Source organism: Dermacentor albipictus, chromosome 1, assembly GCF_038994185.2.
Source record: "Dermacentor albipictus isolate Rhodes 1998 colony chromosome 1, USDA_Dalb.pri_finalv2, whole genome shotgun sequence".
Taxonomy (NCBI): domain Eukaryota; kingdom Metazoa; phylum Arthropoda; class Arachnida; order Ixodida; family Ixodidae; genus Dermacentor; species Dermacentor albipictus.
The window spans coordinates 393,360,398-393,388,322 of record NC_091821.1 but is presented as its reverse complement, the minus strand read 5'-3'; the positions used below and the strand labels follow the sequence as shown (position 1 = coordinate 393,388,322).

Here is a 27,925-nt window from a genome sequence, read left to right as displayed (position 1 = left end):
GCTTAAGTTTGAATAAAGGTGCCCGATTTCGATCTTGGGCGACAGTTCAAAGCCAGAATTAGGCAAACAAATCGAGTCATTCACCCTTTCTTGTCCTGGAGAATTTCCAAAGACTGCAGGCCAGAGTCCACTCCCTCATTTTGAGCAAAGCAAACTTCTACGTGCTGCACACAGAGAAAGCATGATCACACAGAGCACGGCACTAGGAGAGTTAGAATTAAAATTCAGGCGTGGTTATTCAACTGCATTTCATAGGCTTTCTTGTTGCATTGTTGCACTAAAGCGATAACTATCATGTCAAGACTCTTGCGCCGTTAAGCTTTCATTCATTCCAGGAGACCGCATTGCCTGAAGGTATTAGAGAAAGAGGAATTATTAGTTTGAAAGATTGTGTCCTCTACAGGGAAGTGCAGGCCATGATTGACACGCTGACGAAAGAGTACAATGAAAAGCGGTATTAGAAAAATTCGGAGAAAGCACATGGTTAATAAGGCAAGTGTCTAAATCGATTGTAGCTCCTTGCAATGTTAGTTCTTGCAAACATGCCAGTTATTACACAAACATGCAAACGAACACACGACATAGGACAGGAAATGGTCTTCAAGATGCATCAAGTTGCAATCACGTTCACTTCAGGCACAATGCATCATTGGAAGCAGAAGTTAAACAGATGCTTCTTTTTCTGCTCAGTGCAAAACATTAGTACAAGTACCATAATATTCAGCAAAGAATAAAACAAGCAAGGCTGTCGTACTCACCGGTAGAAAGGTTCTAAAGCAACAAAGGACAGATCAAGTACGTGATTCCAGTTCAAGAGCAGCAGAGTACCTTCTCAATATTTCCTTGAATGTAGTAAAGAAAAAAGAATGTTACCTAAATAATGTTCGAAAAATATTCAAGATTGGGGGAGACAACCGCCCTTTACCTCCTGCTTCCAAAGCTGCTTCACCCCTGTCGATCAAAGGTGAGAAGGAGAAATGTGCTGTGAAAGTCTTCGTGCATTCCAAAATGAGAACCAAACACGAACCAAATAAGACCAGCAACATGCACAGAGTTTAGTGACGTGTGCCACCACCATCACAATCTTTATTGACTTCAACAAGCGTGCCCAGTACCCTGAAGAAATTAGGGCGGAACCTAGGCACAACATTTAAAAACTTGCATTCTACACATATGTCATCATGCACGAATTGGTTACAGACTGCAGGTTTCTAAAATGAAGACTTGATACTGTTAGCGATGCTCTAATGATGAGATTCAGTACCTTAACAGATGCATAAAAATATTTATATAAAATCACATTCAAAAGCTTATTTTATGCAAATAATGCCTTATGAGAAAGCACTGTCACTTTATGCAGCAAACATCCCATGCTACCTTAAATATGGCCACGCAATACAAACAATACAGAAGAACAAATAAAAAATAAAAGCACTATAGAATGTATATCTAAGAACCTAAAGTGCAAGGCAACAAATGAAAAACTAAACATTCACTAGAAAATATCAATCTCTTCATGCATAAATGTCAGCACAACACATAATTTAGCATGCACAATACATTGCATTACTAACACGCCTGTACCAAGCAACATTAGGCGCTATTGCACATGCTTAGCTACAAAGCACGTCGAAATGTTCAATCTGAAAGCTCGATCTCCACACCTATTTGATTTGTAAACAGTAGGTGGCTCCAATGCACAAGAAAACTCAACAGTTCTTTCTGGATATGGTAAATATAGTCAGTGGCTGATACGACTATTACAGAACCTGTCCTTAGACAAAGAAGGGGGACATTTAGCAGCGAATATTGTGACAGAATAAAGGATCCAAGGCTGCCATTTTACGTGTGTTTTTACTCAGAACGAAGTAGAGAACATAAAATGCAGGTTTCTTGTAACATACTGATAGGGAAAAACAGCGCTTAGAAAAAAATGTGATATGGCATTTCACAATGCCTCACATAGCCTGCAATTCAACCTGCCCTTGCAGAACAATAAGCGCCACTAATTTGAAGCAACTGAAAATCGCTCCGTTCAGGCTACTGCTTGGGTTATAATACTTAAGCAAAGAAGTGAAAGCTATCCTATGATAACGCGGTCATTCTTAAATGAAGCAAGAACATTCTAAGACATTGCATCAATGATCTTTTCCCTATTGTTATGGTTCTGTAATCACAAAGTTAAGGCTCTCATTTTACTGTCATGGCAGCATGAAAAAGACTAAAATGCCACTTATTAGAGGCCCCTAAAAGAAGTTTGCAAACATTCTTTTTCTGGAAAACAGCGTTTGCATTAGCGGTATTGGTGTTACACTGGCCAGTAGATAGTGTTACGTGGGACATACAATTCTTACGTTCCCATGCAATGTTTGTGTTCTTGCCAATGCATGTATGAATTCATGAGAGTATTTTTCTTTTCAAGCATTGCCAGCCATCTGGACATCAGACACAAAACCAGAATGCTCGAAAACTTTGCACACTTCCCCATTGCACACTTTGTACCTTCGTGTCATACATACACACACAAGTGACTTAGTAATAGCCAGTTGACAGCAAACTTGGTGGTAAAAATCTGCTGAGCTATTTGTACAGAACCCAGGGTAACAAAGATCACAAGAAGGCAACAAACAAAGACGTCAAGGCCAGTCGCGTCTAGTGAGAACGAAGCACCTTGGGAGCTGCCTTTTTGGAAGGATAGAGGCGTGCTTCAGCATCGTAAGCCAGGGAATCTTGAACTGCAGAGGGCTCTGGGGCAACAGCTTGGACAGGCCGGACTTGTCGGGCAACCAGCTTGCGAAGACTCGCCTGCTTGTTCTCGCACATCAGCTTAACGTCATCCACCCTTTTTAAAACCTGGAAGGTTTGCATGAAGTGAAAGGCAATAGGATTTGGTTTTAAAAAGATGTAGAAATAAAGTCAGCACTACGTATTGTTTACTTGCTGGCTCGAGTGTCAGTCATGCAAAATGATAAGAATAAAACCGGTAGCATCGTTCTCTTATAAATAGGACCTTTGATTGTTGCCTCAAACCTCTCAGCACTGTACTTAAAAGGCGCCACACAACCAGTATTATAGCATGGAAAGCTGCTGGCACAAGAAGCGGTACTAGGTCCTGATTACTAATGTCAGTGTGAAGTGATCCGTTTAACACTATCTTAACTAGCTGACAAAGCAGATAAAATATTGTGCATAAACAGAAGAAGTTTAGTAAGCTTGCACCCTGAAATGATTTAGTTCTTTGGTATGATTATGAATTCATGATCTCTTAATGTTTTATTTACGGCTGTCTGACGCCAGTAAAACTGAAACGCAACAGCCATGTGCAAGCCGACATGCTGTTTAGGAGCATGAGCAGTGCTGCATAGGGAGTGTACAGACCTGCTGGAGGAGTGGCTTCGATTCACTGTTGATGAAGTCCTTGAAGAAGCGGTGAAACTCGCGTGGATCGCCCAGCTTGAACTCACTAGAGCTGTTGAGGAATGTGTCCAAGTCTTGAAGAGCTGCGCGAGCAAACTCTGGTGACGAGCAGCGCTCAATATCCAATGTAGCCAGAAGCTCCACACCTTGACTGCACCATTTATTTGCCTGCATGTACGGTCAGAGTTGTTAGGTACCGGCAGCATGTGTGCGGAGTTCTGAAGCACATTTCTGAATTTGTTTCTTTATGCTAAGTCCGGCCTAAACATTTGTCAACGTGGCTTGCACAAATTCGCTGGATTCTTAGAAAGCTTTCACTGATTTGCATATTCCATTCAGGCTCACACATTTTTAGAACAAAAGTTTATTCCCGCAGTGAACAACCTGATGTCTAATTGCAGAACTTGCATATTTTCCCACCAATAAAAAGTTAGCAAGTGTGTAGCTCGTGCCACCTAATTTATTGCCCTGTCTTGCATGTCTCGAGTCACTAAATGTGGCCTCTTGCACGTCTAAAGTGTTTCACTTCCAAAGAAAAAAGTTGATCTAGGAGCAACTGAATATTTAGTGTAAGTACTGTAATCAGCGTGAAAGAACAGTGACATCGCACGTACTGCAGTAGGTATAATGTGACAGTAATACACAGGTCAAAGCTTCGCTATAGCCATCCTACCCATGTTAGTAGTTTGGCTCGATTCCAAAGGCAGCCAAAGGCAGTGTACTTAAAAGCGTGGGTGGGTCTATCCCGGACACCAGGGCAAGTCATACGCGTACTCGCAAAGGTTTTATTGTGGCAGTGTTATACAAATTGAGCCTTGGCCTTTGGCAATGTAGTGACATACCTCCTATGTGAAGGAGCTGACGGAACGGGCAAGGAGAAACAACAGAGTGATGAGGCGAAGGGAGGCACGTAAGAGGAGGCGCGGCAGCGATTTCGTGAGCGTGCGGCGCAAGCTGGATTCATACAGCGCTTTACCACCGCACTTCGCACTGTGAAGGTGGTTGCAATAAAGAGATAGATGTTGTTCGGACACGTAAATCGCACGCCTGTTTCGTTTATTAGCCACAGACATCGTCAGAGTATGTTGAGTTATAGATAGCGATAGCTGTTGCATATATATCATGTTAAGGAGAAACAAAAAATTTTAGGACTGTTTGACTTCTGAACCAAACTACGTTACAGCAGAAGCGGCATAAGGCTGAGTGCCATATGAAAAGCGAAAGTAGTGCAAAATAATAGGTTTGCAATTATATGGCATTGAAATGCGCATTCTTCGTGGAGGAGACGTACATTTCGGCAATTCTCGACAAGAGGTGCGCAGCAAAGTTTGGAGACAAATGCGGACTGGAACCATCATACCAGACGTCGGAGAACAGCCACACAGTGCTCCCAACCACCACAGCATCTAAAGCTTCAGACGACATACAGTTCTCGCGCGACAACACGTGCTTCTCAAGGAGCTTAGTTTGCATTCGGTGAGGAACGCGCCCCGCAATTCGGGTGCGCGAGAGCAAGTGACGTTTTGTGGATGAAGTCTGAGTACGTAAATAGGGAAAGAGTGAAAGAAAGGTAGTCGCCCTAAGACTGGAAAAATATCCAAAGAAACTACTTCCGTTTATTAAAGGAATTACACGATTGACGACGCATATTGGCAGTGAGGATATTTAGGTCGTGTTTGTTGTTTCGTTGCTTGATTCTGTAGAAAACAGAGCCGGTGGTTGGCGCATCTGTAGTGACAAGATATATGACTATACGTATACGCCGACCCTATACATGTGCGCTGTACTGTGTTGAGCCATGTCGGGCGATGACTTAGTTTCCGTAATATACGGATGTCTGCGGAAGACCTCGAGAAAAACTGCTTCTGCTGTAAAACCAATTAGACACATCCGAGCGTGCATGCACGAGCGAGGTAGCATATATGCTGGCGTATGCTGCCTCAATATACGTAAATCCAAGGCAATGACAAGTTCGTGTCGGCTCAAAAGATAGCGATTTCTCTGCAACGAAAAAGTGGCGCCATCCCTCACCGCGCAAAATGCGCTTCAATATTTTCTTTTTCCGTAGCGGCGACTGATCGAGGCACCGTTCTGTTGAAGTCGCATCGCGAGCTGAATGTGTGTAACCATAAGCATCCATATAGAGAACCAATCGCAAAAGATAGCGTCGAGATAATGTCCGAACTTTGCTGCCTAGATGAAATAAAGCACAGCCAAAGTCTACAGTACAACGCCATTACACTTCCGTGAAGGGTGCAAACGGGTTTGAAACGGCTACCAGTCCGGCCCGATGCGGGCGAGGTGCCGTCTTGTCAGACGATGACGTAATTTCCGTTGCATACAGAAGTGTAAGGCAAATCTACAGCGAAAGGGCTTCTGCCGTATAAGTGGTCATTGTGTTGCTGTGTTTCGGTTGACTATAAAGGAAAAATGACAGCCTCGTACACAGCAATAAAATATCAGAATGTCATAACTCACGGATGACAGTGAGGTCGAAGAAGTCCTGCGGACGTCGATAGTAGGATACCATAATAATAGACTCTCTCAATGCTATCGCATTACAGCCGCACCAGGTAAACATCAGCCGCTCTTATATCTTTAGTCGATATGCAAACGGTGAGGCCCGTTCAGGTTAAATAACTAGTGCAAATCATAGCGCAAACAGTTTACTCTTCACAGTGGGCAAGACGATATATGGTGTCATAAGTTGTCGCTATGGTACTCACGACTGCAGAAACTCACACCAAAACGTACCTTGTCTATGCGTTCCTGAAGGTCTCGGTAGCGTTGCAATACGTCCATACGCTGCCGAAGCTTCTCTTGGAAGTCTGCGCACATGCGCTCCAGCTCGACGCACTTGGGCTCGATTGAATCGATGGCGTAGTGGCCAGCCATGATGAGCTCGCGGCCAGTCTGCCTCAACTGCTCTGCTTTCTCAAGGTCCTCCTGCACCCCACGGGTTACGAGTAACTATCAGTGCTTAAAGACGCATCCAGTTGTACAATCGGCTTGGTCCGGACTAAGGTATTCGTTTTGATGCTTGTATGTCTTGTGTTTGTAGCAGTCAAAACTATCAGAAGCTTTTTTATAATGTTACATTTTATAACCCCATTGCAGTGTTGTGCAAGGAACAGTTGTCTTTCTCGGAGGTAACGTACCTATTACACAGTTGTGTGCTTCACGGCAAATGTGCACCCTGCCTACCATTGCTGCAAAGTCTCACCTTCCGAATTCACGATCAGTAGACGTCGCGCCAATAGCCTGCATTCTCCTTCACTAACGATGCGCTTTTTTTTACATTGCAGATGGCCTTATACGCGCCTCACGCGGGTATTTATAATCAGAATTGATACCCTTAACACACGAGTCACCCCCACTCATTTTGTCGTAACAGCCACGTTGTATTTATGGTTAAAGTACAGTAAATCCAACCAATGTAAGCTGGGTTACACGGTCTACACCCTCAGGGTACCAACAATTTGCAGTCACTCGAAGAGTAAGTATCTGCTTAGTTTACACAATCTAAAGAAACTACCGCAAGTGTCCGCCGACCAATCTTGTGCTGTTTATCTTGCATAGTACTCTGCAAAACGATTGCTGTGTCAATGAGAACATTTTCTTTTTGTTGAACATTGTTGTGAGAAGTTGATGCCCTCATCCAAAAGCAAATGCCTGTGCCCGACCCTCTCTCTTTAAGATCTGGCTATAGATAATGTAACTGGCGCTAGTAGGAATACAGCGCTTTCCTGTAGGCAGCCGAACAGTACGAAACCCGAAGAAATTCTGCGACAGAGGCATGTTGACGAAGCACCATGGTTAGACGTGGTGTCTCGTAGTGTACCAAAGAACAGCCAAGGAGGTGTAACAAGTTATTATCTGTCTTACCCTGTTACTTTCCTGTCCTTTGCTACGCCACGAAGCAGCGCGTCTAGTCATCAAACCCCTCAGTTGCCCGCAAAGACGCGCAACAGGAATGTGTCGAACCTCGGCGAGCGCTCGGAACTCGTCCATCTCGTGCAGCAGTGAGTCGACCTGGGCGACCGAGTCGCCGACGGCCTCCATGTCGGCCAGCTCCCGCGCGTTGGCCGCCATGTTGGTCTGCAGCTCGCGGAACTCCTGCTCGAACTTGCGCAGCTCGAGGCACTCGTTCAGGCGTTTCTGGTGCGCGCTCCAGAAGGCGTCGAAGCCGTGCTCGGCGCTGTGCAGCTGCTGCAGCAGCCGCTCGACGGCGCACACGTTGACGAGCCTCTGGGTGGTCGCAGACGAGGACCCCGGCGCTCCGAGCGCCCGGTCGGCGGGCGCCGGCGACGGCGGCCGCACGCAGCGCAGCAGCTGATGGCCGTGCTGCGACGCGTTCAGCAGGTCCTCCTTCAGCTCCTGGTACTGGCCTCCCTGGGCGCGCAGAAGCTCCACCGTGGAGCCCACGTCATTGGGCAGTTCGGTGTCGCGGAGCCGCTGCGTCGCCTCACGCACGCACTCGGTCACCTCCTTCAGGCTGCCGGTGAACATCTCCACCGCCTGCAGAGGAAATTTCGCAATTTACTTCTCGTGCATTAAGGTCGAGCGAGTTTTAATGCGAAACATTATTTGCCTCATTTCAGGCGCTTCGCGGTAGGTTGGCCAGTAGGCGGGTGCTTTCCGTCTCGCCACACTTCAGACTTCTGTAATAAGAAGTGCATGACCGACAGTAGAATGGAACATCTGCCTTCGAGAACAGCAGCCCAATGCTTTTTCATCACTATAGGCCACGATCGCATGTATACTACTTTCACGACGAAACCGACTAGCTCTTTGAGATAGCGGGCGCGTGTGTGACGTGCCTGTTTCCCGTGCTCTTTCCTCGTGACAGCACCCGCTTTGAGACGCTGTGTTGGACTGCACCATCTCCGGGAATGAGCCACGTTCCCCAGTACTTCCCTCGCAGCGGCTAACGCTATACGTAGGAACTGTGCAACGGTGCGCGACTTTCATGATGGTCCCAGGTTGAACAGGTTTAACGTCTCATCGCAGGAGTGCGCACGGATGCCATCGTAATTTTCCCATACACCACGCGACATTGCCACACCTACTTACGATTGTATAACACATACTACTTACACCCTTCCAGTAGTATATTGAGCCCAAGAATAGGCATGTCGCACGCTCGCGTCAAATGGCCAGAGTAGAAATAATGCCGCTGGCTTCGCATGATTGGCGTCACCATCATCATGGTGCTGTCGTCCCACACATGCTTGCTTCAGACACATTGTTGTTCGCCTTACAAAAACAAGTTGATCCAGCTGCCAACGCTTTGTGAAAATCTCAAACGATGCTGAATATCAGACTGCTTTGGGTAACTTCAGTTCGCAGAATGCGCGGGATCTGCTGCATTTTTAAAATAAATATTGAAATATAGAAAGGAGGTGCTGGTGCACACATGCAGCGCCGCGCCAACTCCTTGTCCCTAAGGTCCAAGATAAAACGTATCTACAGAGCTATACCTGTCTCATCAAGTGTCCTGCACAGATACTCCAATACACTCTTATATACGTAACCCTGATACGTATTCTTGTACTCTCTCTCTTTCCTCCCATCTTTCATCCCCCCATCCCGCTCCCATGTGTAGGGTAGCAAACCGCTTAAGCTAAACTGGTTAACCTCCGTGCCTTTCCTTCTCCACTTTTTCCTTCCTTCCTTGTACATATAGCCGAACCTCCCGACACCCGAATACAGCTATTAGATATAATCGTTTTACAAGTTGGTTTTATTGTCTGCTGGTACGCTACGAACGCGAAAGGCATTTAGATACCACTGTTAGATGCGAAGAACTGCATCTCCATGTAGATGGAAAAAGTAACCGTTTCCTAATGTTTGCTACGGTAAAAACTGCATTTCATCCCAAAACGCAGAGGTGAAGACAAAACTACATGTAGTACATTTTTATGTTGCTGCAGCATCCTGAATGTTGAATTGTACTTGTGGAACTGAACAGCTACACATGAACCGGGCTTTATAACTAGGATGCATATTTTGACTAATCGCTCCCGAGTTAATTTTGACAAATAATGTAGGCAATATGCAACACAGTGTACAAGGCATCTCATGGGGATATACATTTAACAATGTACATATAACACACATATTCCACACAAGCTACAAGCATATAAACAGCATCTGTCTGTAAGACTTCTGCACAATCTAAACGACACAACATTACAAAGAAACTCAAACCAACGGCGCTACCACAAAGCGCAGAATGACAGTAGGACTAAAAATTTTATTAGTGATTCCGACCCCGCCACGCTGCCGATTATACGTGAGCATATATCGGCTTCGGCATGCACGCACACTGTGCACTGCTTCTTGCAAAAGTGCGGCGCATATAGAAGGACGAATTATCACGTCTACAAAGATAAACAATGTGATGGTCGTATCCAAAGAAGGCGTGAAGAAATCTAGCCCACACAAAAAAACAACAAGGGATCAGAGTACGTCGTAGTTCGAGACATCCTACGGAGTACAAAACGCCCATCCTCGTATCTCTGTGAAGCAGCTACTGCGCAAGGCGCATAGTTCGCTACGGCTGCCCATGCTATAATTGACATTAACAGCGCGCCTATAATGAAACACCCACGGTAATGCGAGCCCCGATTTTTTTTAACTGCTCAGAGCTCGGTGCAGACGCAAAGCGGCAATGCATATAAGTCTCATATTTGATTCGTCCTGCACTTTTTCAACTAGTTCAATACGGTTTCATGTCAATTCCGGGCTCGCGTAAAACCGGCACAGCACCTTAGTATTTAGTAATTTAGTATTCCCGCAAGGAAACCTTCCTTCCCCCCCCCCCAAAAAAAGGAAGGGGGGGGGGTATGCAGTTTCGTCTCTTTCCGAAGTTTCTTAGTGGCGCGGATGCACGTAACATTCGCCGACTTTTGGAAGCACCTGCAAGCGCCGGGTGAGCCGCACGGATAGTTCCCTACGTGCAGAAGCCAAAGACAAAAATTGCAGGGCGTCTGACCTTCAATTTGTGAGTCTTGTTCACTGGCGCGAGAGCTTAGCATATCTAAAGGCCTGGCACTCTCAATTCGCATAGTCAACTTCCACCGCTTTTACATAATTAATGCAACCAGCATCAGACACGTTGAAAGATAGCTGTCAGATGCAGCTACACTCACTTCGTGCCTTTGCAAGGCTATTGGCGTGTAGCTATAACCATCCTTTTCCAACTACGCCCCCTGGTACAGGGGCACAAATACTGCGTCATCTGTTTCAACTAGGCGTGTTTCGTCTAACACATGGAGTGTTATACGCTTCATCAGCAATTTATATGCGCTGAACATTTGTCATTTAGCAAATGAAGACAAACTGCATTGCTGCCAACGCGTGCATCTCAACGTCTCACTTGTTCCTATTACCAACATGCTAGGGACGTTCTCTTGTGGCCAGACTGAATACTATCGTAGTCAACGGAATGGCAGCTGCGTAGTGCATTTTGTATTGACGTGTTTCAAGGAATGCACACGAAAAGAATGTTACTTCGCTAAGGAATTTGTAAATAACCGTTGTCCCGCAAACTGTTAAGCTCTCCTGTTGGTGCTGCATTTTCATGGCAGCAAACAAAAAACACTATACGGTGTATCATTCATGCTGCAAGTTCTTTCAGAACTACACGCTGTGTATAAAGCATGAAACATGGAAGACAAATAATCAGCAATTATTCGCCTAGCACATTATTATCTTAGCTACTTCAAACGTTTGGAGAACGTCAACCACAGAGTGGCCCCTATTTTAAACAAAAATGAGTTTTCTGCCGTTTATGGGGTTTTTTTTGCCGTTTACTTTTTGAGGCAAAGTATTTCTGAAATAGCATATTTTAAATCCATATACATTTCTCGACTTCGATAAAGGACAGGTTCAGGGCCCCCTTAAACGTGGAAGGTGTTTTTACCGGCGGTTACCATTTGCACGCGCAATACTCATTATTCTGACCTTTTGCATTGTGCGCACATCTGACAGAAACAGCTGTCTCGACTTAGACTGATTAAGTTCTGATTTTTCCTTCGTACAAGAAAGAAACGCTCTGATACTTACAAGTAATAAGGACTTTTTTTTTTTCAAACAAAGAAGCACGCACCATTCGTTGCTCCATCCACCGCTCGTGGTCGTAGGGTATCAGTCCACCGAGATCTTCCGTCAACTGGCCTGGATCAATGTACTCGTGCAGTTCTTCTAAGTTATTGCACATCACTAACTGCAAGAGAAATTTAAAAAAAAAAGCGAGATACATTCGACTCACGAGCACTGTAAGCCACGTTGATAAATTCGCGTTATTTTTTCATTCCCAGACGTCTGCTAATAACCACACATTTATACACGTTCTACAGAGTATTATTATTTGTTTTGAACACATATACACATATACACAGTTACCAGGAAAGGAAAAGCGAGGAGCCGGCTGGAAACTGCCACCGGAAGGGGCGCAACGCCTGCCTACTCTACTGAAGGGAGGTGACAGCAACAAAGAAATGGAAGATAGGAAGGAGGGGAGGAGAAAGGAAAGAGGAAAGGTAGAGCAACAGGACAAATCTAAAGACTAAAGTAGAACACTGCAACAGGACAAATCTAACACTGATCACCACACTGAAACAACATAACGCAATCGTCGAAAGGAGTTAAAACACATACATTATACTTCTAAAATCACGGCTCCTCTGCCCTTTTCTGTCAGAAAAAGCCTAACCATCCAGTATGCGCTTTCCGTCCCCGTCGACATACGGTGACACCAGTACATACTTCAACTCGTCATTTTTAACGGACGAGTCGTATGCAGCTTAAGGTTATCTATGTGAAGTAATCTACGCAAAACGTTTAAAACTACAGCATTAAAAAATACGTTCACTATACTTTGCGTCGACACAAATCAATTTCGTTCGCAAGCGTTACTGTTGTCTTAATACCTCTAACTGCATTTATCATACAGATTGAATGCTTCAGTACTATCAGTATAGACTTATGCTCCGAAATAACGCCATTTGTTAATCCGCTAGTGCTTTCGTTGTTTGTATGTATGAGGTCACATGCAAATATGCAAGTACTATTGGCGAAAAAAATTAGCGGGGCGCGACTTTCGCGATATGAGAGTTAAACACAGTAAATTTTGATGCTCAGCCTGAAGAAGAAAAAAAATGGAACACTGTTATGGCTTAGAGCGAACCGCAGCTCGTACGACAATCTTGTCTGGATATATATTTAGACACGTGCCACGCACGAACTTCAGGGCGGCACCGCTAGATGGCGCAGCGTGTCCAGAGAAATGCTCGAGACAGGAGCCCGCATACACGCCTCGTACACTCGCGCTTAGGCGGTGGAACCACGGTGTGTCGCTACATTAATCCAATGCTAATCGCATACACATTGATATCAATCATGAGACTGGTTCTGCCGGAATTATTCTCATACCTTTTTAACTACGTACACCAGATTTCAATAATGACCCCCCTCACAATTTCGTTAACGTCATTTACCTGGCCGATACCTCCACACCCTCCACCCCCCCCCCCCCCCCCCCGCAGCGGGTATGCGTCACCATGTCCGAGGATGACAGCAACAGTCCAGCGAACAACGTTGTACAATTCCCTCTGTAACTTGCCTTATACTTTGCTTAAATGTTCCCTCCTCGCCTGCGTTTAACCGCCGGCTTCTATGACAGTAGTGGTAGTGGGTATGTGCCATGGTGTAGGGAGCAAGCAAGCAAGCAAGCAACGTTGTCCTTATTTGTGCAAAGCTCGAAGGGCAAGCAGCTTTCGTGGATGCATGTGCTGCATGGGAAGGCCGGCAGCCGCTGTGGACGGTGAGTTCATCTGTCTGAATTACCCAGGCTTCTAGCAGCGCGTAGCATACAGGTTATATATATTGCAGACAAAAAAATTGGGCAGAGGCTTAGCTTGGCTAAGCCTAGTGGATTGCGAAAGCAATCTTCTGTCCAGGTTGTAGAGTTCCACACTGCTCATCGAACGCGTAGATGCAGTCTCGTCGCCATTTAAAGCATCCATAAGGCTTGCTGTCGAACGATCAGGTGTCGCCAAAGTCGCGTCAGCATTGAGAGCATGCATGATACTTGTAGATGCACCCAGATCAAGAGATGTTGAACGCACTCGCCTGGCTGCATAATATGCACGCCGTTTAGCTAAACGTTGTTCCCGCTCTTCATCTGTTTCTTCCGCACGCCGCCGCTTCTTAGCTGCAGCACATCGTTGCAGCTTCACCTTATACACATCATCCGACATACCATGGAGGATTCGCTGGGACAACTGCGGCGAGCCGAGTTGGGGGGCAGCTTTTCCACAGCTGGCATGACGTCACACATAGGTCACGCTAAAGGTCAATGGTGGATTCTCCGGAACGACGGCCAAGAGCGGAAAACTCGAGCAGTATTGCTTTCGCAAGAAAAAAAAAGAGCGTGTAGAACATCACATAAATTTGACGAAACGCTGAGCGGTATATATTCTTCGTGATCCATTGGCGCCTAGTCAGATATCGTGTCTTTACTTCCTTTCATAATTATCTTGGAAGCAATTACGTGAATATTCATCCCACATAAAAGTCGGGTTCACATGGAACCGTATGTGAGTGGCTTACCATTTCCGTGAGCTTTTTAAAAAGATATTACGAAATATATACAAGCTGTTCCGTCAGCATGGACAAAAAATTTGGAGGGCGCTTAAGCTTCGCCTTCAAGAGTGGAACGCGATAGCGTTATCGCACCCCGTTCGCACCGCCTACTCAAACGATCTACGCCAGCCAAACGTCGCGATCGGCACCGATATCCGGGCCGCGACGCGTCATGAAGGCGAACGCGATCATGGGGCGAGTGGCGAGTCACGTGTCGGGGCAGCGCCGTACATTGCGAGGAGGGGGTCTTCTGTGTTTGCCGCAAGATGGCTCTGTGTGTGCGCAGAGAGCAGAAGAAATGTAGCGGAAACGTACTTCGCTACTCGTGAAACTGCGACTTCTGTAAGTTACATGGTCATAATTACTGATATACACCGCTGTATAACTTTCTACGGCATGTTTCTAAGGCAACACCGCATTCACTAGAGGCGGTTTTGTCCCGCTTTGAACGAATGAACTCGTGGCTGAGTGGTAGCGTCTCCGTCTCACACTCCAGAGACCCTGTTTCGATTCCCACCAGCCCATCTTGCATGATGTTTTTTCATTTATGAAGTGCCTTCTGGGACTTATCGCTCACGGCAAACGCCGCTGACGCCGACGACACCGGCTTTTCTGCGACACGAGCTCCTTAACGCTGTCGCGTTAAAAAAGCTGTAAGTTAACATGAAAATCTAGGATGCGAAACGAATACACCCGCCTAGTGAACATTGAGTTCACACCCATCCTTACACCAGCGAGACAGTCCCGACTTTTGATTAGAAGTCTAGAGTCCCGGCCTGATCCGGTTGGGATGGTCAACTGTCCCTGCATTTATTTTATATTGTTTCTAGTAAACAGTGATCAATAAACCTGGTCTCCTTTTTAAGATGCCTGACAGATCAGCTGAGGATTATTCTCTTTTGTCTTCTGTTGTATTTTGGCTTTTCTCGCGATTATTGCGTTTGCTGGTGACACGCACTTTGGACACATTCGAAGCGAATGGAATACGCTGCACTTCTCACTTACCTACTCACTTCTCACGCCTCACTTACCCGCATCATGCAGTATGTCGCCCCACTGTTCCTCATGTAATGCTGTAATGTTTGCAATCAGAGGGAACGAAAGTACGAATAGAAAAAAAAAGCTAAAAGCACTCCACACGTGTGATCACTTCACAACTCCGCGCGATGCGTAATATCTGTGCTACCTTTCTGTCACAATGCTGTAGTGTTGAAAAACTCGTTTAAAAATTCGAACCGCTCAAGTTGCAAGAACGCCGGTCAATACGGAAATCCACGAGTGTTCTCACGCCAGCTTTAACTTGCTGCAATTTATTTCTGACTAGACGTGTTTTTGTGCGAGTTTTTTCATTATGTCGAATAAATTAAAGTAGTCCGCGTGATTTTTTATTATTATTATTATGATTGAGCTCTTAATTTATTTCATGTGTTTACGCCGATGATATCGTCGTATACAACTAAGGCTTTTCGACTCGCGGAACGACGCAGTCTCTCACCTGAGTTTGTTTAACTTGTGAAAATGGGCCTGCTGCTTTCGCTTTCCTCCAGAACTATCGAGCGCCCTGCGAAACAGAGGGAACACGAGGCGAACCACGAAGGGTCGACCGCGATGCTACGAGCGCCCAAATCGGAGCTGGTCGCTGCGCCTCTTCTGACAGTGCTGGTCACGGCCGCGCTATTCGATGTCGCTCACTCCAGTCGTACGGAGGCGCTGCGACAGCGCGGCAGGAAGCCAGCATCGCCCCGAGTCTGCACCAGCGCAGCCTGCAGCAGGCTGGCCGCACTCATCTCGCAAGCCGCGAACGCTAGCGCCCAGCCGTGCGTAGACTTCCACGAGTACGTGTGCGGCGGTTGGGATCACCGGGCTCGGCCGCTCACCGTGGCCGAGTACGCGCGCGAGGCTTTCATCGAGAACGTGGCGCAGCGATCCAGGAGCGCCCCGCTTCCCGAGCTCCAACAGACGGCCGAGGAGAAGGCGGCCCGCTACTTCACCGCCTGCGACGACGTCGTCTCCGGTCACGAAGACCACCTCGACGACGTCAAGCGGTTGCTTCTGAACGGCGGCATCACGTGGCCGGACAACGGGACCAATTTCGACTTCCTGGACGCGATGTTCTACATGTCTCTGGTCGCACGAGTGCCGATCCTGCTGCGTCTGTCGCTTCGTGGAGACGCCACGTCCGAGACTATCCTAATTTCCCGCGCGATGCCGACGTTTCTGGTCGCGGCGAGGCTCAAGCGAGAAATGAGAGCGGCGAGCGCCAAGAAGTTTTTCCGGACCCTGTACGTAGCGTTTTCCACCACGGGCCGCGTTGACGTGGACGGGCGCTTCGCGGTTCTCGCCGATCAGGAGAACCGCCTCGTCTCGTCATTAAACGCGGCTCAGGTGAACGCGAAAAGCGCCACCGCGACCACCTCGGATATTCATCACTGGGCCAAAGGCACGTCAAAACAGCGCTGGCGAGCGACGTTTTACAAGTACTGGAGAATAGCCAGCAATGTCTCCGTGCCCGTAACGATCGAGAACAGAGACTACTTCTGGGCCGTCTTCTCGCACCACAGAAGGTTCGGAGACGCGCAAACGATGGACCTGTTCGGTTGGCTGTGCGTGCAAGCGCTTTTTCCTTTCACCAACCGGAAGATCGTGTCGAGTTACTACGCGTCTCCGGATGTGCAGATCAAGCACCGAAACCTCTGCTTCCATCAGACCGACAGGATTATGCACTACGCCTTTCAGTCGGACATTGCCCGGGACATCTGTTCCGAATCGCTCGTCGACGACGTTACCTCGCTCGTCGCACGTATATCGCATTCCATAGACGACACCGTGACGACCGGCTGGCTATTCTTCGGCGAATGCCTCGAACACGACAGCCGCGGAGACAGATTCACAAGTGCGCTCGCAAAGTACGAAACAAATTACACCGCGCAGGCTTACGCATCATTTCCGGACATGACTGGCGACCCACTTGTCAACTGGATAGAAGCGGTGGACGCAGTGCCCGATACGCTGCGCTACCTCCTTCCTGCCGGTGAACTCGCGCTCGGCGAAGACGTGCGAGCCGGCGAGCCTCCGATCGAGCCAGCGTACCTCGACGTACCCTGGTACGCGCTCGACGCGCCGCTCGCCGTCAAGCTGGCCGGCCTAGGATCTCGCGTCGCCGGGAAGGTCTTTCGAGAGTTGCTGTCCCCGAACAGAGCGTGCCGCGGGCTCAGAGACAGCGCGGAGCGCCTGTGGAGCTGCATCGTGGCCCGCGAGCAGCAGGACTCGGACCTCTCGGACGCCGCTAGGGACGACGTGCTAGTGTCCGTACTTTCCTCCGGCGTCCTGTGGCCGGTCCTGCGCGACCTCGTGGCGGGCAACGGTAGCGTTCTCGCAACCGTACAGTCGCTCTCGGAGGCGCAGCTCTTCTTCGTCGTGGGCTGCCTACTGCTGTGTGGGGAAGAGCACAGCGAGGCGAAGTGCAATCTCCCCTTGAAAGACAACGTTCGCTTCGCACACGCCTTTTCCTGCCCACGTGGCGCTCCTATGCACCCCAGACGGACTTGTAGCGACATCGGCTTTAGCGCTTTAGCCATTAAGCGCGTCTAAACAGAGTCATTGCGGTACGTCAGCCGAGGACATGCAGCATGTGATCCCGTGGAATGACGCGAAATGATATATTAAATATTAAAGGTTGTTAATGTTGACGGCTTCCCAGTAGTTCCTTTGTTGCATAGCGAAGGCGTCTTGAGTAATAATTTGAAACGTTCCACTGCCTTAACGTGCTCGGAAAGTCAGCAATAGCTCTAAGAATGAAAATGTTGATACACAAATCTCTCGCCTCGCTGTACCCTAGAGGTACGACTTCCAAACTGAAGCTTTACACAGGGTCGTGTTTTTTTATGCGAAGCATATTACGAGAGCTCAACCCAGCTCCTCAGGCGCGGCGGTGTCGCCTTGAAACCACGTGACACCGTGACGTCACGACAGAGGAGAAGTGGCTTTGGCTCAACTCTTGCAAGACGGGCTGGGTGGGAATCGAACCAGGGTCTCCGGAGTGTGGGACGGAGACGCTACCACTGAGCCACGAGTACGATGCTTCAAAGCGGTACAAAAGCGCCTCTAGTGAATGCGGTGTTGCCTTAGAAACGAGCTGTTTCTAAGGCGTGCGTCTCTTGCTCAGGCGCACATTTCGTTGCCGCGCCGAACGCTGCTTTGCTCGACGCTCACCGCGTCCAATGCGGGGCGCGTAGTCACTGCCCTGTAGCCCATTGTCTTACACCCCTTGGCGGGTCGACGGGAACGCTGTCGCGTTCCACTCTTGAAGGCGAAGCAGTAATGCATGAGTTGTTTCTTCGTCTAGCCGAACCAAATATAGCCAAGCAACAGCAGTTCACCAGGCTAAACAGTGGTTCAACAACTAAAATAAAGGCTAGTATGCTTCGCATCCTGGGCTTAACCTTACCTAAGCCACAGCCATTTTTCTATATTGCCCTGTTCAATGTGCTGCGGTGCGTTTCGCTGGCTGCACTTAAAATGCATGTGAACAAATCACTCCACGATTTACCTCCTCAGATGCGAGCTAAATGGTTCTAACATCGTAGCATCGGCCAAGCATGTTCAAGTTTATAAGTATTTCGCAGCCTTGTGAGCAGAAAAAAAGCTAAGAAAGGCCAACCACTCACCCTAAACTTGAACTCTTCTTTGAATAATTTGTTGCTGACTTCTGACAGCGCTTTTTGTAAGAATCCCACAGGCTTGAGAACAAAGACTACTTGTATTACGCCTGGGAAATACCCCTGAAATCACCAGAAAATACAAAGTTATTACCACATGAAAGGAACTGCACTCGTATCTCTATGATGCTCAAATGTGTTTGCTTAGAGATGGTCTGTTTCTTTCACTTTCCTATTAACAACGTACCATTTTTGTTATTTACTTGCTTCAGTAATCTTTATTCTTAATTAGGGTCCTGTTGCTAGCTAAGATTCTGAGACAGTGGAGTACTTTATATAGCGAAACTTCCGTTTTGTCCTAGTTACCCACAAAGGTCAGTGAAGGCTGACGTTCACTCAAACAGTATATTTTTACGTTGTTTCTTACTTGCGGAGGTCATTTAAGGTACGCCTACGATCAATGCATGTCTAACATATAGAAGTGTCTATGCCACTTCTACAGCAAAAAAACTAACAGGCGCCTGCAGGCATAAATTAGTTTTCGCATTACGTATACATCGAAAATCTGATCCCTGATGGGATCGACAGTATCAATGAATGAATGAATGAATGAATGAATGAATGAATGAATGAATGAATGAATGAATGAATGAATGAATGAATGAATGAATGAATGATCTCTTCAACAAAAATTAAAAGCACTTGGATGCTATGGCATAGAAAATGCAATGAGTTTGGCAATGAACCATGGAATAGATGTTCTGTAATACTTACTGAGATCTTGAGCAATACAGTCTTGACAGAGTTCCATTTGTCCTTCCTCCTATCCACAACCAGTACAAAACCTAACTCAGCGTCTTGTGGTCTGCAAGACAGTACAAAAAAGAAACACCGTGTGGCTTACTTTTACGAGCTTTGCTCGATTTGCAAACGCCGCTGTCACACCACCAGTCGGACCGTTTCGAACACAATATCGCAAACAACACTTGATTACATGTGTGGTTTGCCAGAGAGCAGATGTGCGCATCCATTCATGCACGAATAAAAAATAATGTAATAATCTCCCGCTGCGTGGACACTGAGAGGATTGATCGAGACCATTTATTTTTTTTTCACTGTTCGACATAATTGACAAGTCAGAAAAAAAATATTGGATGAACTTAGAAACACTGGCACACGTTCACGCGAGCAGAAGCGAAAGTACGCCATTGAGCAATAAGATGGGAACCAATAAAACTTGTATTTGAGTGGCCGTGGAGGCTCAACATTCCATGCCACGTTGTTCCACAAGACTAGTGTTGTCCAGGAAAGCTTTGTGGTGCTGTAACAGTACTTTCGAAATCTCAGGCTACTCGTACTCGCCGATTTAAAAATTCTGGGAACCCCCATGTGCGCGCATTCACGCGTTCGCGGTAGTTGGCACCTTCGATACTACACTTCGGGTGAAAATTCAGCATTGTACGCACTGGAGGACAACTTAGCCTCGGCTCAGCTTCCATGATCCGCTTCGGTGCAACTTCTTCGAAGCGCAACTCTGTCGCAGTATTAATTAAAACCATGGCAACGGGCGAAGCAAAAAAAAAGTGCAAGCAGCGACAGGCAGACAGCCCTTGGCAGCGGCTCATGTTCGCGCTTGCATAAACAGATACAAAGGAGGGAAGAGAGAGAAGGGAGGGGGGGGGAAGAGGGATCAAGATATCAGCGCCAGCCAGGGGACAGTAAAAAAAAAAGTGAGCAGGCAAGGAACAAAACGCGGAGGACGAGGGCGTCGGCAACCGAAGAGGCAGCCCCCGCCCCTGGTTCGAGCATAGCAGCTCAGAAACGAGCTCGGCGCATGTCGGCGTGGGCTGCGCGTCACTTTGCGCGCTTCGTCGCGCCGAGCACCGGCGCGTGATCGCGCTTACACGCTCTCTCGGAGCGCGGAGGGAAAGGAGGACGCGAGCACTGCGGCCACTGCGGCGCGGTGTACGAGACGTGGGGCACAGGCGGTGCGCAGGAGGAGTTAGTCTCCCCCTCGCTACATGGGTGCAGTGCTGCGCAAGCTACCGGGTTCGTTGCTTCAGCCAATCGGGAGCCGAGTCAACGAAACCGTCCCGGAGTGTCGATGTCTCGTCAATGGCCACTGTCTTGGCTATCAGTCAATCGCATAATGGCATAGTTTGCTACAGTCGTTGCGATTAGCCAGCGCGTTAACGCCGGTCAGTCGGAACCCCATTGCGATCGGTTGCCGTAATATCTAGGCTAGGTTCAGCAACGATGAACGCTGTTAGAAGGGACGGAGAAAAGTGGGAAAGGGCAGAGGGAGAGAGACGACGCGAAGTGCCCGTCCTCGCGAACGCATGCAAACGTGAGAGACGCAACAAGGCAAAGAGAGAGAGAGAGACGCTAAGGAAAGCGATGCACGGTGTGTAGTGAGGCTCCCAAATTGCCTCCCGAATCGGGCAGACAAGCAACTTACAAAGGAACACTTGTCAGATACTGCATCAGCCTCCTGTAGTCCTCATCGGAGAGGCTGCAAAAGGCACCGCTGTCCGGAAACGTCAGCACCGGGTATCCCTCGCATGTTCGGCCCCCTGCGAGGAGAAAAAGACACGGTGAGGCGGAGGACGAGTGACGACGACGTTTTTGCCGGTGACACACACTCGCCCACGGGGAAGGCGCTGAAAGCACGCAGTTGGTTCTGACGGCGAGCGCCCAGCGCTCATGCCCGACTGCTGCAACGTCGCGACGGTTTTGCGTCGGGCGGCAGGAAACGCCTGACAACGCATTCAACGAGCGAGCGAGCGAGCGAGACCGGTGCCGCCCGCATACCAAAGCGACTTACTATCACACTTATTTAGCGGGATTTCTTTCGCGGCTTGAGAAGAAAGTCATGCAGTAGAGGGCACTTTAGAAGAAAGCGTCATTCCTTGCAATTCATTTCAATCGCGAAGCGCGAGTTCAATAATCAGGTTTATGAACCAAGGCCGGGAAAACGCTAACAATTCAATTCCAATTATTTCCCTTTACAAGCATCGTCAGTCGTTGGACCAGCGTTTCATGCACCTACGTTGTCAACGGGATGGACGGATCGTGTGTGGAGGGTGATGAGAAAACAATTGAATAGAGGGGAACGCAAGAGCGCTTAACCGAACGCACGCTGTTTTGGAAGTCATTGACAAACTGGTGCGCATCCGCATCACGGATTGCCAGAGGCTTCGTTTACTACATCTCTATACGGGACTACGTTTCTGAAGGGACGGGCGATGTGAGCACAAGCCATATCCTTCGAACACCATCAAGGTACCTATGCGGCTTTTGTCAACATATTTCCGCAGCACGCGCCTAAGTAATTAATGCTTCGACGCAGAATGTTCTACTACAAGTGTATCTCTTTTAGTGGTGTAAGAAACTAACAGTTTTCAAACTTTTGAACATGAAAGCGCCCACCAATGGAAACACCTTCTGGCCGCTGCCAAGATCTCTGGTGCGACGCCTACGGCGCGAATCTGGGCAGCGATCTATGAAAAGCGAACGCTTTGAAACAGGTGGCGACGTCGTCCCTGAAGTTCCCACATAATCTCGACGTGACGTCACACATTTTTGACGTTACGCGGCCGCAACGCGGGACGAAATTAATGGCCCATGCAAGATAGCATAACTGCATTTCGGTAGCACTATTTTTGCGGAAATCGAGCGTGATGAAGCCACACTATAAACTTTAAACAGTCAGGGATATCAACACAGAAGTGCGCCAAACAAAACATGCAACTTTGTACAAAGCTTGCGTGCTTGTCATTCAGGAGGCCAACGAAGAGTTCGTGGCAAACAACGTTAACACCTCAAAGTTTACTAATTAAATGAACCGGTCACGCCGTGTTTCAAGACGCGAGCTTTTCAAACGACGTCGGATATAAAGATAAACCATATCGTTTTTTAATGTGACATTAAGAGGATATCAACGCGGGTTACTGAAGATGAGTTAGTTTATCGGGCTGTGACTAACTAACTAAATTATTGGGTTTTACGTGCCAAAACCACGATCTGATTATGAGGCACGCCGTAGTGGGTTACTCCGGAAATTTGGACCACCTGGGGTTGTTTAACGTGTACCTGAATCTAAGTACACAGGTGTTTTCTCAATTCACCCTCATCGAAATGCGGCCGCCGTAGCCGGGATTGGCCAGTGACGTTAGATTCTTAATCATTTGCTCAGAGAACAAGCAAGAGGATTCACTTTACGGGGAAACTGCATTGAATTTAACTTTCGCTGTTTCCTCCATCGTTCCTTTCTTTTATTTTGCCTGAGAAATGATATACGAAGGGCCAGAGTGAAAAGGAAGGAATCGCGAACTTTTCTTCTCCCCAAAATCTTCTGCGCAAATATCTGGCTGGCTCTAATACTTCTTCCCATGCAAGCCGTACCGTTAGCATCAAACATACTGTATATAATTCGAATATGACGTCAAACGACATTATGCACGAAAATATCGACGACAAAGTTGGTACGTCGTCTTAACGAGGTCCCTTCCGGGCTTTCCCTATTTTCTTTCCCCATTTTTTGCTTCTTCCGGGACTAACGAAATGACGAGCGCTAAGTCACCGTGCTTGCTACAGGCGCGGGTCGATTCTAGCTGCCAGAACCATCGGCGCAAGGCACATCCTTATTACGCGGCCTTCGTCAGGCCAGTCACGTAAAGCGTTTACGCTCGGATACAGCTTGCGCGCTTCCTTTTCTTTTCTTTTTTCCTTTCTTTATGAACGCGCTCCAGGGAGCCATGGGATCCGTAGTGCTAAGACCAATCTCGTTACCGGGGGCTCAAACCGTTTTGTGCAGATGAGCACTGAGCAAGAGTTATACAATTTTCACTAAACGGATGCACAGAGAGGAGAGGAGGTGGCGGAGGGGGAGCCGAAAATATGCGACCAAACTGCTTTCGCGCGACAAATGGGTTTTATTCTAGGAGAAAGGGAAAATGTTAGGGCACGACGGACCGAAGCACACGCAGCCTCCTTGTGACAAGCACATGACGCCCAATGGAAGCACCTAAATTAAACATACACGAGCGTGTTGGCGTTTCACTCTCAGCGAAACATGGCCAGGAGCGAGCCCACCTCCTCGAGCTCGGCATCCAAAATGCCGCAGCCGCTAATCTATACCGCGGCGAGTTGAGTGGCTACACTTTCCCCCAAATGAATCACAATACCGTTTTCGGAGAATATCTTACTGCTCGAAATTAATTTATCGTCACTCTTTAATGCCGTTATAATGCCGAGTATTGCGATAAAAGGGTCTTTTGTTAGTGAGCTATGTTTCCCCAATTTCTCTTTACTTGGAGTACATGTTGCAATTCTAGAAAGTGTAGAGCGTCACTACTGTATACATGTCCACTTGTTACTAATCCTCATATTAACTAGTTTTTTCTAACGTTCTTCCACAAAAAAAGAGAAGAAAGAACAGCGATATGAATTGGAGATCTCAGTTTTGTGGAAAGCCCTCCTTACACAATGCGTGACAGAAACTAGAGGACAGTCTGGGAATTCTTATTAGGCGGACATGCTTTCAGACGAACCGGTTGGAATATCGCAATTGCAGCATGTACACTTAGGTAAGTAATGAAACAGTTATCTAAAAGAAATTCGTTGATTACCCATCGATATATTTCTCATGTCTGTCGGTACGAAGTCTGTCGCATAAAAAAGAAATCTTTATTAATATAATTACGTAGAGTTTTCACCGAGAAAAGTGGCAGGTAATAAGGCTATGATCAGCGCATATGCACTATCTGTAAACGTCGTGAGGGGGCTACAAAGATAAACCTACAGATTTTCTACGATCGGGCCAGGTCAGTTTTACTCGCGATCGAATGTGCAAGTGGCAGCGTAGTGCAAATGGCGGTGTTTAGTGGGCGTTACATGGGAACACGCGCAAAAAGGGAGCGAAGGAATAATGGCGTCACGAACAATGGCGTGCACGCGGAAATTCTCACAGTAGCCGTTTCATTTGACGCCAGGCAAGTGACCTAACAGAATAATTCCAAGCTGGCCTGCGCGGCGGCACAGCACATTCCAGAGCTCACCTGTCAGGATCACGTGCTTCCCTTTGAGGACGTCCGCCACATCCCGCACCGTCAGGACAGCCCCACCTTCCATCGTGTCATCTGCAACGGAAAGAGTCAAACAGAAGTACGTCAGCAAGCGAAAGTTTACGCAAGAACGACAACTACCCGTCTGCCAGGCGAGCGAACAGTTTCCGCGCGAACGAGAAAAATTTGAAAGCAATGCACGTCCGCGTGCCTTAACGCCAGACTTACAGGTTGACAACCCCACGGGAATGCGACCTGCGCTGCTCATCTACAGCAGGCAGTGGTGCGCGCTTGTCAAAGAGGATGGGGGATGGGTTGCGGTTCGCCTATCCGCGCATGCGTAAAAGCATGCCCGTTACTGGCAGACCCGCATACCGACACCGACGTCGCGCGCTCGTCTTGCGCTTAGTTTAAGCGAGAACGAAAACAAGCTCAGTTCGAGCGGTCCAGCAGAAAGTCGTCCGGTTTGCCGCCGTGACGTAGAACGGCGCCACCACGAAGGACATGTCAATCAGAGACGCGACGGAGCCCGCGATTCCGAACAAAGGAGACGAACCTGCTCGCAGGGGAAAAAGAGCCGCAGCCTCTGAGAAGGACCTCGACACCAATAGGGGTCACACGGGTCACGCGCTCAAGGCAACGCGTGCAGCAGTCGACTACGCAGACGTCTGCACGCTACAGCGCCGCGGCACACACCTCGCTGATTCCCACCATGGCTTCCGAGATCACCTCCCCGATCTCGGAGGTCATGCTCCCACCCAGAGAGTTTCCTAAAAAGTTACCACAGGGAGCAAGCAGCGGCGCTGCGATCATTCGATCACCACGGGAATGATAGCTACAACATGCACTTTGTCTATTCGCTAACATGTGTTTATTGTTCGTGCTCGCGACTTCAAACGTTCTTGGGGCGCTGTTTATATGGGCTTTCATCTTCACCAATTTCGAAGAAATCATATTACTCTAAACGCCTGACGGCGCTAGATTTCTGCGCACGCGGACAATAATGGTGAATTACTTGCAACGCAATGCAATATTTCGTTGATATTGATAAACTTGCGAAGTAACAAAGCCACTTGAAGCCACGCGGACGAAGTTTAGAGAAATCCACGTACTACCTATCATGCTCTTTCAACCGCCACGTTCGCAGCTTCCGCAGAACTATATCGCCGGGTTTTCCTGTAGCAATTCTTGTGGGAAACAATTTGGTCTTATCAATTAGGCACCCCTGTATGGCGTCATTTCAACTATGAGTGCTCTAGTAGATTCAATGGAATGAACTTGAGAAAAGGCACTTGCGCCATGAGACAGAAGCTTTTTTTTTTTTTTCTCGTCTGCTGCAGGTTGGAGGAGCGTCTGTATGTCGAGCACCGCCTCCCAAGAAATAAACGATTTGGAAGACGATAAAGAAGAACTAGAGAGAGATGCCGATCGTTTTAACTTTGCACACTTTCCTCGTTTGTATTTGTTCCGCACCAGCACCAAGATCACCAGCTGGAGATAATGAGATAATGACGACTTGACGACAAGGAGATAATGACGACTTCAAAACTAGCAACAATATTTCAGTCAAGAAACAGACTTCATCGATTTTTTTTCTTTTTTTTTTGCCGCTGTTTTCAAGGCTGCTGAATGAAATCAACCTCAGCTTCAGTAATCGTCTGAATTCGACTTGGATAACGGCTTCATGCTCAGATCCCGCAGCGCTCGTTAATGTTGGGAAGTGCTTCCACAATAACAGCTTTTAGCGAGTTTTTAACATACTGTGTGGCTGCTGCTTGTTGGTATCCCACCCAGTGATGTTGCCCATAGATGGCGCGTAGCAGGCTTATGCTGGGAACTAGGGATGCCACACTGAGGACTACGTGGCCGCAGTCGTCCACGGACAGCCGCTTGGGTCGCGCAAAGCATCATGGGAGCAAGCAAACCCATTACTTAGGAGTGGCACGTAATGATGCCGGGCACAGAAAGCTTGGCTGTTGACTTCCACTTGAAGCTACTCGACAGTGGCCATAATTGGCCTTTCAGGGTTCTCTCTCATCGTGGCCTCCAAGTGCTGGGAAAAACTGGACCGCCTGAACGGCGCCTGACCATTAACGGCGCTTCTTTCTCTCTGTCTCAGGCGATAATTGGCCGCAAACTGGTGTCTCACCCCCCCCCCCCCAAAAAAAAAGAAAGTATTTGGCGACATTCAAGAAGTTGGCGATCACGGAGTCGCTGCTTGCCTGAAAGGCGGCTAGCACAGCGTATGGATTCATCTCCTGTCTAAGACTGCAAGCTGACACCACGGAACAAGTGTGCTAGATAGGTGACAAGGAAGTTGGCGAAGACGAAGTTACGCGCCTGGACAGATGTAATGAGAATTCTGATGTCTATGGCGGATTCAAAACCGTGTCCTCGAGCACATCGCGTACTCAATAAATAAATGAAGGTCAACTTTGATATCGGGTTCACATTTTTACATAAAGAAAGGGGAAACGAAAGCAGAAGAAAATACCACTTGCCGACGGGCGCTAAACTGATATCTATCGCATAACGCGCGCGTTGTTGCACTAATTGAGCTAACGCTGAGCCTACTTGCCTTAATCTTTGTATCCGTGTATTAAACTCGCAATTGGGAGTCTTAGCCAGCGCCCCGCACGACCATGGCGGCAAGTTGCATTTTCTTGCACTTTCGTTTCCCTTCTTCTTATCTTAAATTTATGTTAGGCTTATCATAAATTTATCCGTTAGTCAAAATTAATTTACATCGATATAATAAAGCTCCTCCTGACGGGAAGCTTACCATTATTATTCAAAATGAAGGTGTACTGTCTGTGCAATTTATCGGTGCTAACACATGGAGCAGAAACATGGAGATTGAGAGAGAAGTTTGAGAACAAGTTAAGAACCACGCAAGGAGCGATGGAACGAAGAATGATAGGCATAACGCTAAAAGACAGAAAGAGAGCGGTGTGGATCAGAGAGCAAACGGGAATAGCCGATATTCTAATTGACATTAATAGAAAAAAGTGGATCTGGGCAGGTCACGTAATGGGTAGGTTAGATAACCGGTGGATCATTAGGGTTGCAGAATGGGTGCCAAGAGAATGGAAGCGCAATCCAGTACGGCAGAAGACTAGGTGGAGCGATGCAATT

The 27,925-nt window shown here is 47.7% G+C and overlaps 2 protein-coding genes across 2 annotated transcripts in view; one reads left to right on the top strand and one right to left on the bottom strand.

Moving 5' to 3' along the window:
• LOC135913748 (guanine nucleotide exchange factor DBS-like) overlaps nt 1–27,925 on the bottom strand; it is a 286,399-nt gene that overhangs the window by 38,490 nt on the left and 219,984 nt on the right. Inside the window, exons 3-12 of the mRNA XM_065446389.2 lie at nt 24,785–24,865; nt 21,184–21,298; nt 19,500–19,590; nt 18,735–18,848; nt 11,531–11,647; nt 7,402–7,935; nt 6,172–6,363; nt 3,379–3,585; nt 2,656–2,853; nt 85–173 (exon numbers count right to left, since the gene is read on the bottom strand). Of these exons, the coding sequence (XP_065302461.1) occupies nt 85–173; nt 2,656–2,853; nt 3,379–3,585; nt 6,172–6,363; nt 7,402–7,935; nt 11,531–11,647; nt 18,735–18,848; nt 19,500–19,590; nt 21,184–21,298; nt 24,785–24,865 (1,738 nt within the window). The remainder of the gene's footprint in view (nt 1–84; nt 174–2,655; nt 2,854–3,378; nt 3,586–6,171; nt 6,364–7,401; nt 7,936–11,530; nt 11,648–18,734; nt 18,849–19,499; nt 19,591–21,183; nt 21,299–24,784; nt 24,866–27,925) is intronic.
• On the top strand, nt 13,006–17,760 carry LOC135914588 (endothelin-converting enzyme 1-like). Its single transcript, XM_065447514.1, has 2 exons — nt 13,006–13,246; nt 15,615–17,760. The coding sequence occupies exons 1-2, from the start codon at nt 13,062–13,064 to the stop codon at nt 17,656–17,658; spliced, it is 2,229 nt and encodes a 742-aa protein (XP_065303586.1). The 5' UTR covers nt 13,006–13,061; the 3' UTR covers nt 17,659–17,760.

What these genes read in the sequence shown, in the direction of transcription:
- LOC135914588 (XM_065447514.1), top strand. Translation starts at nt 13,062, where the DNA reads ATGTTCCCTCCTCGCCTGCGTTTAACCGCCGGCTTCTATGACAGTAGT. An exon ending in GCCGGCAGCCGCTGTGGACG is followed by an intron (nt 13,247 to 15,614) that starts GTGAGTTCATCT and finishes GCTTTCCTCCAG; the next exon opens with AACTATCGAGCGCCCTGCGA.